This window comes from Melopsittacus undulatus, chromosome 9, assembly GCF_012275295.1.
Source record: "Melopsittacus undulatus isolate bMelUnd1 chromosome 9, bMelUnd1.mat.Z, whole genome shotgun sequence".
NCBI lineage: Eukaryota > Metazoa > Chordata > Aves > Psittaciformes > Psittaculidae > Melopsittacus > Melopsittacus undulatus.
The window spans coordinates 38,270,114-38,282,134 of record NC_047535.1 but is presented as its reverse complement, the minus strand read 5'-3'; the positions used below and the strand labels follow the sequence as shown (position 1 = coordinate 38,282,134).

Below are 12,021 nucleotides of genomic sequence, written 5' to 3'. Positions count from 1 at the left end.
CTGTGGGTTTGGTCATAGCATTAGCTAAGCCAGATAGAAGTGAAGTGCTGGGAAAAAGGAGAGTTGCTGTACTGAAGTGGCTGACAAGGATGCAGGAGAGGGACTCTTCATCAGGGACTGTAGTGATAGGATGTCACAAAACTGAATGTTTAGGGTTGCTAAAAGAATAATGGACAGAGTTACTAACAAAAAGTAATTTTAATAGAAATTTATAAATATGTGCTTCAGCAGAGTTTGATTGCAAGGTTTGCTCTGTTACATACAGAAAGAGATTGTATCTGAATTGGTGATGATTTATACAGGCTTGGATTGAGGACTAGCCTTAGATTCATCTCCAGGAAACTCCTTTCTCCATAGCTCATAAAAGGGCCGATACTCTCCTTCATGCTTTCATTACAGCTAAATCACTTTGTAGTTGATCACTTGCACTGGAATAAAAATGTAAAGATGTGTGGAAGAAATCCTATCAGGCCGCTCCTGTTGCAGGAATTAAAATGTCTGAAGCTTGTTTTCATTAAGAATAGGTTAATGGTTGGACTTGATCTTAAAGGTCTTTTCCAACCTAAATGATTCTATGATTCTATGAAAGTGATTTATACAGAGTTGAATTGAAATAATGTTTACAGAAACTGAAAATACAAAGGAATAAGGGAAACCCTCCTGTTGAGTCACTAAGTTCAGACTGGAGGCCCCTTGCTTCCCAAACTCCTGACAGAGCCTAGGTGTGGCTGGACTTCTGACAGAGCCTAGTGTCAGATGTGGACAACAGTTTATGTCTTATGGAATTTAAAAGGAAAAATGAGGTAGAGGGATTAAAGGTGAAAAGGACAAGGGAAACCTCCTGTTGAGTCACGAGATTCAGACTAGACCCCATTGCTTTCTAAACCTCTTCTCAGAGAGGAGGCCAGGTGTGGCTGGATCTAGACTTAGTCTCAGACCTGGTCAGTGGTTTATATCTAAAGGAGTACAAATGTAATTTAACAGCAGTTTGTATTGCTAAAATGAATCACAAGATTTCTACAATGCTTGATTAATGAAGCTAATATACATGCACTAACATTTAAGTATCTAAGCTGACACAGCACACTGAGATGAAGATGTATGGACATGTAGATGTATGTACAATTATACACATATGTATGTTTAAAATTTCCCTTGGGTGCAGTGAAAAGTATTAGCACTAATAATGTCCTCGCATCAGCTTTATCAGCACTCCTCAACAGGCAAAGGGATGAGTGTCAGTGAGCAACAGGCAAATGATCCCCCTGTTTTGTAAACTTTGAAAGTTTATGGGCTCTGAAGTGGATCCTACTCAGAGGGAGATAACTGGGTTGCAGCCTACTGTGGTCCAGGAGAGCTCAAAATTGGGATCACATCTTTGCTGGGGAATAATTTACCATCTCAAAAGAACTCCTGATATGATAAGGGAGTATCCAGGTTTTCTTGTTATCTGTTTGGTGCTTCCCTTAGGCAGTTAGAGTTCCTGATACAGCCAGGAAGCAGCCATCCATCCAACTCTTGCCATCTGTCCAAAGGCTGGGGCCTAACAGGAATTCTTTTGGAAGCAGAGGGGTACAGAAGAGAGAGGGAGGGATGCACCACCACACAGGGCAAGGGGCAATGGGTTCAAACATAAATGGGAGATTTAGGTTGTATGTAAGGAAGAAATTCTTTACTGTGTGAGTGGTGAGGCACTGGCACAGGTTGCTCAAAAAAGTGTGAATGCCCCATTCCTGGCAGTGTTCAAGGCCAGGTTGGACAGGGCTGGAGCAACCTACTGTAGTGTAAGGCATCCCTGCCTGTGTCAAGGGATTGGAATTGGATGATCTCAAGACCCTTTCCAACCCAAACCATTCTATGGTTTAGAGCTGGAGCTCTAAAGCTCTATAATAAAGCTGGAGCATGTGGCTAAGTGAGGAGTAAACCCCTAGTGACTTCTGGTAATTATTTTTGCAGACTTTTGGAACTAGTTGTGATGTTACCACAGAGTGCTGTGATTATTGATCAGTAGTATGCTAGGAATTTAGTCTTACATGTGTCTGTGTAGAATGTAGACCTGTGACTCCATTTTTCTAGGGTATCGGTAGTTCTACAGTGAAGGCTAGTCATTATTCCATTGTATCTGGGCATGTGTGAGAGAGAGAATGGTGTGTGACATAAACAATACCTAAACAGAATATCTGTTTTCAATTCTGCATGCAGAAAAGGGCATGGTTAGGGAGAAGGAACTGCTAGAAGCAGAAATTGATTCCAGCATTCAAATGGTTTGCTTCTTTTCCCTGATGATAAAGCCAGAGTTGGGATTCAAGTTGTTTCTAACTGGGCAGTTGCTATAGCTGAAAATGCTATTAAAAATGAAGAGGAACCAGGTAGCTATAAATGTTTGTTTTACGCTATGGGGGTTCCTGTGGTACATCTGTTTGGTGGTCCAGTAAGTACAGAGGGAAGATGGGAGCAGGGTTTGGCTAACCGGGGGAGTTGAATATGCTCAGCTTTTTAAATAGTGGCCTGATAAGAAGAGGTCATAGAATCACAGAATGGTTTGTGTTGGAAGGGACTTTAAAGCTCATCTAGTTCCAGCCCCCTGCCACAGACAGGGACACCTCTCCCTAGACCAGGTTGCTCCAAGCTCCATGCCACTTTCCCTTGAATGCTGCCAGGGATGGGGCAGCCCCAACTTCTCTGGGAAAAGTGTGCCAGTGCCTTACCACCCTCAAAGTGAGGGATTTATTTCTAATATCTAATCTAAATCTACTCTATTCCAGTTTAAAGCCATTACCCCCTCATTTGATTACTACACTCCATGATGAAGAGTCCCTCCCCACCTTTCTTGTCTGCCCCTTTAGGTACCAGGAGGCTGTCTTTCTGAATCTTTCTCTTCTCTGGGCTAATTACCCAGTCACTACAGGCTTACAGTGACATAGTACCATGTTCAGAGTCAGCTGGAGAGTTCATTTGGCTTGGTAGCTCTGTGGGGGCTAGAGTTGTTAGGGGGTCAGGTGAGGGATGGAAGCTGTGTGTTCATGGTGAGGCTGCTCTGTGGACTGGACTTTTGCTGGCTCTGCAGTCTGAGAACGCAAATCAGTGTAGAGCTGTCAGAGTGGATGAGGGGTTCAGCTTCAGGGGTTAGACTGAGGACAGCGTGTGCTTTTTCAGGGTGGAGGTGAAACCATGTTAGTTTGATGGAAAAATGCAACACATTATTGCCATAAACAAATGCTGAATAGAAGCTGGAGTGTAGTGGAACTACTGTTCCAGATTTGGTTTTGATTTATGTAGGATCGATAGTAAGGCCTGTGAGAAGGGAGAAGCAGTGTGTGAATTGTCTTGTAACAGTAAGGAGAATGCCTGTAGTTAGGACCTCTTGGCACTAGCCTAGGTAGCGTGTGTGTATATATCCTGAATATTGTCTGTGTCTCTGTGTCTGTGATTTGTTAAGAGCCTACAAATAGACATATTTATGTAGAGGTGTAAGGGGCTGAATCTTCATTTTATCTTTATGTTATCAGCTTGCTAATGATATCCATCTGAAAGGAGAGCTGCAAGGTAATATTTCTTGTAGATTAGGTGCCTAGTGACATGGTTTAATGGAGGACTCGGGAGTGCTGGGTGAGTAAGGTTGGACTTGATGATCTTAAAGGTCTTTTCCAGCCTGGTTGATTCTGTGATTCCGTGATTCATACTGAGTTCCACAAGTCATAGATTAAAACTGTGATGAAGTTTTTTTTTTTTTTTAATTTAGCTAAGAAGAGGTGTTTGGACATGGTGTTCAGATTTCAGTCTGACCAGTGTCACCCTGGCTTCAGACACTAGTGGTGCAAGACAGGAGCCCAGGAAGCAGTGGTCCTGCAGCAGGGTTGTGTCATGTCCTGCAGCAGGGTTGTGTCCTGCAACCTACCCTGTTTAATGTGTTTTTAAATGACCTGAAGGACATGAGAAGGTGATTTTTTTTTCTTAACATTTATAGATGACATGTAATATGTCTCATGTTACTTGGTTGTTTTTTTTAACATTTATAGCAAAGCAGACACTACATTTAAGGGCAAGACTGCCATCCCAAGTTATCTAGACTGGCTGGAAGCATTGGCCTATAGGAACCTCGTGATATAGAATCATAGAATAGTTAGGGTTGGAAAGGACCTTAAGATTATCCAGTTCCAACCCCCCTACCATGGGCAGGGACACCCCACACTAAACCATATCACCCAAGGCTTCATCCAACCTGACCTTGAACACTGCCAGGGATGGAGCATTCACAACTTCCATGGGCAACCCATTCCAGTACCTCACCACCCTAACAGTAAAGAATTTCTTCCTTATATCCAATCTAAACCTCTGCTGTTGAAGTTTCAACCTGTTACCCCTTGTCCTGTCACTACAGTCCCTAATGAATAGTCCCTCTCCAGCATCCCTGTAGGCCCCCTTCAGATACTGGAAGGCTGCTCTGAGGTCTCCACGCAGCTTCTCTTCTCCAGGCTGAACAGCCCCAACTTTCTCAGCCTGTCTTCATACGGGAGGTGCTCCAGCCCCTGATCATCCTCGTGGCCTCCTCTGGACTTGTTCTAATAGTTCCACGTCCTTTTTATGTTGAGGACACCAGAACTGCACACAATACTCCAAGTGAGGTGTCACGAGAGCAGAGTAGAGGGGCAGGATCACCTCCTTTGGCCTGATGGTCACACTTCTTTTGATGCAGCTCAGAATACTTTCTGGGCTGTAAGCGCACACTGCTGGCTCATGTTCATTTTCTCATTGACTAACACCCCTAAGTTCTTCTCTGCAGGACTGCCATGAATTTCCTTTTTGCCCAGCCTGTAGCTGTGCCTGGGATTGCTGTGACCCATGTGTAGGACCTTGCACTTGGCATGGTTAAACTTCATGAGGTTGGCATCAGCCCACCTCCAGTAAAGACAAATACACGGTCTTTCCCCTACAGCAGACTAAAGCCATAGACCAAGACCAAGGATTGCCTATGTGGGGAGCAGGTCTGTGGGAGGCTCTGGTGTTCCTTGGGTTTCTTTAGGTAAAATATCAACATCTTTAAGGCCAACAGCATCCTGGGCTGTCTGAGCAGGAGCACAGCTAGGGGAAATCATTATATCCTTCTGCTTGCCTCTTGTTTCACTATATTTACACTACTTGCCCAGGTTTTGGTACCCCACAATGCCAGAGATACATTGGCAAGTGACAGAAATTCAGTGTAGGGCCACAGAGATGGTTTAGGTTGGAGTACTTCCCCTCTTAGCAGAGCCTGAGGGAGCTGGGCTTGTTCAGCCTAGATGATGGAGGGCTTTGCAGGGAGGATGTAACAGACTTGTACTGCCTATGGTGAGGTTTCCATGACACTGGTGCAGGAAAGGAGCACCATGAGGCAATGGCCTCAGACATTGGGGTCAGGCTCAGTAGAAAGAGAAGCTTTTGCTATAATATGAATCAGACATGGGAAGCTGTTTCCTGAGGTGTGTGTACAGCCAGGGATGGAAGTTTTCCAGAATGTCCTGGGTTCAGATGTAACAGTAATTTTTCTCCTTAGTATCTATCTGGGGCAGGTCTGTGTTTTCAAGTTTAGTCTGAGAACAATATTGATAACACACCAGTGTTTTAGTTGTTGCTAAGTAATGCTTAGTCCGATCAAGGACTTCAGTTTTATGCTCTCTGCCAGTGAGGAGGGGCATGGGAAGCCAGGAGGGAGCAGAGACAGGGCACCTGACCCAAACTAGCCAAAGAGGTATTCCATACCACAGCACATCATGCCCAGTATACTAACTGGGGGAGTCACTCTGAAGGGCATATGGCTGCTTGGGTCAGGCTGCATATTGGTTCTTGGGTGGTGAGCAGTTGTATTGTGCATCACTTGTGTGTATTGTTGTTGGTTTGTTTGTTGGTGGTTTTTTTTTTTTTCTTTTTTTAGCTTTGTATTTTCTCCCCTTATTTCACTTACCATTATTTTTGGTGGTAGCAGCAGTAGGTGTGTATTGCATTGTACTTTAGTTACTGGACTGTTCTTATCTCAACTTGCGGGGTTTACGTTCTTTCAGTTCTCCTCCCCATCTCTCCAGGAGCAGGGGGGGAAGAAAGTGGGGTGATGGTGAGTGAGTGGTGGCATGGTTCTGAGTTACCAGCTGGGTGGAACCATGACATAAACCCATCCGGATAAAACTGTGGGCAACCTGGTATGACTTTGCTTCGGATTGGATGCTCTAGAGATATCAAGCAGGTTCCCTCCCAGCCTGAGTGAATCTTTCATTCCTTACCCATCATGTCATGCCCTCAACATTATAGAAATCACTCAGGTTTCACTGTGCTGTGAAAATAATCCACATTGGGTACAGGGCTGAATCACAGGCACCATAGCCAGCCCCGATGATACCCTTGACCTCACCTTTCACTTACTGTTCAATTTTATTTTAATAAGCTAATTAATTATTTATTTAAGTATTTGACTTGCACTGAAAAAGATGCTGGTTTTAACAGAAAGTAGGTATTTTTTCTTAACTCTTGTTTCAAGCTGAGGGCTTCACATATCTTTTGTTGTGCCAAATAAAGTTTTTGGTTCCTGTGCTTGGGTCTGATTTATACAGCTGTTTTTCAGACGTCAGGGGAACACTTTAGCTAAGCCACACTTTGGTACTTTAGATGCACTTTGAAGTACCTTGTTACAGTTTTTCTCTTCTCATTATATTTGTACATGGCATGGACTGAATGATGAGGGTGGTCTGGCAGTTTGTGTACACCCTGTGGGCAGCTGTTACTAGATTTTACTGCTAAACGTCTTTTGGGACATGTTTTGGGTTTTTTTGTTGGTTCCTCAAGACAGGATGGGAGAAAGTTTACTTTGTCTGTCTCATGTTCCTTGACCTGCTTAATTAGTGGCAATAGAAGAAAATGCACATCTTTGAGGTTACCTGCGTCTAGAAGTCACTATGGCCTTTAATTCCCAAAAGCTGTATTTCTGTGTGTATGAATGGTTACTATTCTTTCCCACCTATTCTGTTAAAATGATTGGTATTTAAATACCTAAGATTGAGAAATTACATCACTCCCCAAATGTCTTGCTATTGCAATAAAAGAAGTGACGAGTCACTCATCAAGTAACAATCTGTGCATTGACTTACATGCAGGAGAGCTAATTGCTGATACAGCTAATCTCTGAAAGTATTGCTTCAAAACTGTGGCTCCGGCTGTTCCCGGTGTAAATGTAAATCCACCTGAACTGGACTGGCAGGTGGATGTGCCTGGTGCTTGCTTTAAGAAGTTGATATTACATAGAATAGTGTACTGTCAGCTAAGAGGATAATATGGAAGCTGTTTCCTCACAACACTTAACAGCCACAAGGCCCTTTTGATCACCCCCATTTACCTCATTGACACAAAAATGGGAAGGGATGGCTGGTCCCACATTCCTCATGAACCTGAGGGTTCAGCCTGAGGATAACCCTGGCTGGAGGACAGCAACGAACATACAGCTCTACTGTTTTAATGTCAGGTATTAATCTTTAATTCCACATCACAGCAGTCGAGTGAATGGGTAAGGGAAAGAAACCCAAAACAAATGGTAGATATTTACATCTAAAATTCACACCACTTATTTGTTGGTTCTGGAAACATGCTATCACAATATATACAATGAAGTACCTTTAGGACACTTGTACAAATTATTCTGTTTCCTTTTAAATTGGATTTCCATTATAGATAAGATAGCTGTTTTCATTTTATTTTAAACATGAATACACAAAAGAGAAGTGGTTAGAGGTTTTTGCCTTTTTTTAAATAAGCACAGAATGCCAGAGGTTAAAAACACATTTACAGGGCAGAATACCAGTCAGACATCACAATCTATACATTTTTTGCTCAATTTCCTGTACAAATACACAGCATTCAAATGGGGGTATTTACAAAGAAGCATGATCAGAGGAAATTTTAAATATCACATAATTTGTTTCCCAAAGGCTCTTGCTCTCTCCAGCCTCCCCAGTTTTGGCTGATTCTCCCACAGAAGGGATATGCAATATCCCTTACCTAAGAAAGGGTAAGTAAGCTAAAAACCAAAAGGAGGAAAAGAATCTTGGTCTTGCACATAGTAATAAACCCAACCCAACCATTGGAGAAAAACTGTAGGATTCAGAGAAATTGTTTTAATTGCTTTTCTTCTACTACTGTAGTTCCTTCTCATTTTTGTTTCAGATGGGGCCAGTGAGAGATTTGTAGCAGAATTCCACCAATTTTCTCAGGAGTGCACATGCTATTTTGTTACGCAAAGAAAACCCAATGAAGGCAAGTACATATTAAGTTTGAATTACAGTTAAATATAGAATGACAAGGTCCTGTTCAAAACATCCTGTTGCTGTGGTTTATACAAGGAATCTTCAGTCCTGCTGGGCAAGTACAACAACTGCTGTTGCTTCCTCCTACTCCAGAACCGAGCTTGGTGTTGGAGTTGTACTATGCTGTAAGACACCTCACCCTACAGAGAAGTATTAGTTCCAAGAAGTATTAGTTCCAACATTCCCAAAATCTTAAGTCTTTCTGTCTTCTGTCCCCTTTAAGGCAAGCACTGAAAAGGGAGACAGAACACTTGGCAGATACCAGAACAGTAACAGAAATTTAACTCCACAGAAGCTTAAATTTGGTAAATTCAGCAATTTATTCTGTCCTTCTCTGTGTGGCACTGCCGTTAACAAGGCATTTATATACATGATCTGATTGATCTTCAAACCCTTACAAATACATAGCAATGTCAGACTCCCAAAATGGACTCACTGCTGTAGTATAATGTCTTTCATCAGAGCAAGATGGTATGTTTTAGGAGACTGATTAGAGCTCTAATGGGCAGGTTTTCCAGCTGACTGGGATTTAGTCCCATGTTAGTTGCATTCTTGGTTTTATTTGCAAGACCTGCTGTGTTTTTGCAATAAGGAAGCTCAGTAAGTCACTACATGTAGTACTGTTAATCTTCCTGCCAAACAACAACAAAAACCAACCAAACCAACCCAAAAAGCCCCAATAAGGGCAGGGGAGATGGAATTGAATACTTAGTTCTCTTGAAACCTTCACTTGAAGAGTCTCACTCAGACTGGAGAGAATAGCGTATGTGAACATATGTCACTCACTTCTGAGGAATTATCTTGACTTACCTTCACCAAAAACATGATTTTGAGTTGAGTTTTCACATGTGTTCTATACCAGAGATCCAGCTTGGTTCTTTAATGGTTTGGACTGTCCTAGCATTGGAAAATTCCTTCCTGCTGGAGATGAAACATCCACTATAGGCCAGGTTTTATTACTGTTGTCTTAGTTGTGAAGGATATAATGATTACAAGCAGCCTGTGTTAGTAACAAAATAGAGGAAGCAAGAGAGACTTTGTTCCAGCCAAATAGGCCATTTAAGAAACAAATTCATAACTTAGGAGTTTTGCATGGGCTAGAGCTTGAGAAAGAAAATAAACAAATCCTCTTAAAATCCCCTTCATACAACCGCTGAGTCCAGGCTTTGTACAGACAGACCATCTTTAGGAGAGTTCAGAAGCAATGTACTCTGCCCAGTCCTGTATTGAGAGGTAGTGCTAAAGGTGACCTGTAAAAGAGTTATAATAATCCTTTTTTGCTTCTTTATGCTGTTTGTGGTTAGGGCAAGAATTTATTATAAAAGTTGAGTGCTATTCCTGTTTCTGACACTAATTTCTATAGTGGAGGTAAGTCTCTGATCTGAATTTGCTTCAGACTTTTCAGTGGTAAGAAAGAGGGTGGTATGTTCCCATCCTCTGGAGTATACTTTGGAGCCTGTGGGTAAAGAGAGTTCTAAGAAAGGCTGAGATGTGTGTGGGCATGGTCAGGGGAAGGAACATTGCTTATTTAAATACAGTGAGTATTTGATACTCTCAAAGTTTCTTGAAAAAAAACTTAGGAAAACAGGAATTAAAAGATTTCTCAGTATTCTTTTCAAAGAACAGATCTTGGTTCTATTACCCACAGAATTTTTTCCTGGTTTGTCATGTACTTGAACTGAGAAAATGCTGATTAAAAGGCTTGTTTTGTGTTCATAGGCCTGTACTGTCTTCACCACTGTTTCTTGCTTTTGTTCTGGAATCTGTCAATAAAAACAAAGGTGGTGATGGAGGGGTTGGAGGGAAGGCTGTATTGCTGCCTGAGGACAAAAGAAATCAACCTTTCAGAATAGAGAACAAGAAGCTCTTAAAGCTTCTTTATACATTGTAAAAAAGCAAAAGAGGAAAACAACATTTCTTCTTTACAGGTTGCCTTTAAGATCCCTGACTGTAGGGTGTACACTATATACTGGGCAGTTCTTGAATGTTGGTATTCTCTGTCTACTCTGAGGGATGGAGATTCTTTCTGCACACCAGCTGCAGTGAGGTTTTTGTGGGGACTGAGGACATTATGATAACAGGGAATGAATCTCAGCTCCTGGGGGATGGAACTTGGTGAGAACTGTGATGTTTGGCCCTGAGGCAAGGATTGTTGGATATGATGCATTTAAGCCACCTTAATTTTCCTGGCTGGGTCAATCAACCAGCTTGTGGCAGAAGAAATTCAATTTGGTTGTGTTTTTCTTTATTTTTTTTATTTTTTTTATTTTTTCTTAACTGGAATAGAAATGCTGGTGTCAACAGCCTGCCCAAAGCTGGGCACGGGAAAGGCCTACAATTAGGTTGCAGCTCCAGTGGCTACTAACCCCCTCTCATTCTGTAGCACAGATGAATAGCATATGGTTCCAATGAGAAAGCAGGTTGGTTTAGCCAGTGAAAGCCAAATTTAAGAAATCAAACAGTACGTAAAAAACAAAGGAGGCAGAGTTTGTTGGAAATGATACCTTGGAAATCAGTGCATCAGCACTGGTTAGATTGCCTCAGCACCTATGAACCAATGCAGGGAGATCACTGCACAGATATGTACAAACCTGCTCTCAAAAGAGCCAATTTCTTCTTAGAATTTCTCTTTCCACAGCTCATGCACCTTCCAGCCTGACAGTTCATAGAATCCCTGATTTCAGCAATGAGCTTTCACTTCTGTACAGCAAAGAAATAGGTCCCTAGTGCAACTGCTTCTACTTGTGTGCGTCTCAGAACCAGGAGGAAAGCAGTTTCAAAATCAACTTGCCACCTTCCCCCTTTTTCCCCCCTCTGCTCAAAAGTGTATTTTTCAGCTTCTACCAGTCTCTATGGCTCATCTGCCATAAAATGTGGTTAAGAAACTGCAGAAGGAGCAAACTGTCCACTGCACAGAAAGTTAAAAAACATAACGGAAAGGTGTAAAAAGAAATTAAAAACAAAAGCAGCAACCTCCCATGCTGGCCCGATTGCTCTGGGGCTCCAGACATAAACTTGCGGCAGTAGAAAACTGGTTTGCTGTTCTCCGAGTCCTCCTTTCTCTGCTTTGCAGGCAGACCTGGAACGATGCTGCTGCTTACCAGGAGTTGTCCCTACTGCTCACTGATGCCATGCTCCCATGCTACCCTGGCCTGCTCTTCCTTTCCAGCACTCACTGGTTGGGACACTTTACGATGCAGTGGACGGTGTTTGTCATCATCTTCAATGATCATCCCCTCCTCGTTCTCCATGTTTGGCAGCCGGGAGTGGTACGGTTTGGGGGGTAGAGCAGGAGGGTCCATGGTGTCCTGAGGAATGACTCCAGTTGGAGCAGAGTGGCTTCGGCATGGCTGGGACTTGAGTGACTCTAGGACATCAGGCTCAGAGAGACTGTACCTGACAGGGAGGTAGGGTGTCTCTAGATCTTCATCAGTGTTCCAGGCCTGGCTGGGGACAGAATCCATGGTGTCTGTGCGAGGAGGTGGTTCAGAAGAATGTCCAAAATTGCTTTCACTCAAGGAAGAAACACCACTGCTGGCACTACCGGATAAAGTGGAGTTACTTCCATCTAGACCAGACTGTGGACTGGTGGGTGATGCAGGGATAGGATGAAGAGGGGACTGTTTGGAGAAAAACAAAACCAGGTTAAGATTCACAAAAGGAGGCAGTGCTGCACCTTGTTCCATACTGCAGCTTT

The 12,021-nt window shown here is 42.8% G+C and overlaps 1 protein-coding gene across 1 annotated transcript in view; it reads right to left on the bottom strand.

Moving 5' to 3' along the window:
* Positions 1 to 7,472: 7,472 nt before the first annotated feature.
* Positions 7,473 to 12,021, bottom strand: part of DOCK3 (dedicator of cytokinesis 3) — a 204,284-nt gene continuing 199,735 nt past the window's right edge. Inside the window, 1 exon segment of the mRNA XM_034066545.1 lies at positions 7,473 to 11,944. Coding sequence (XP_033922436.1) covers positions 11,438 to 11,944 — 507 coding nt within the window. The 3' untranslated portion in view covers positions 7,473 to 11,437.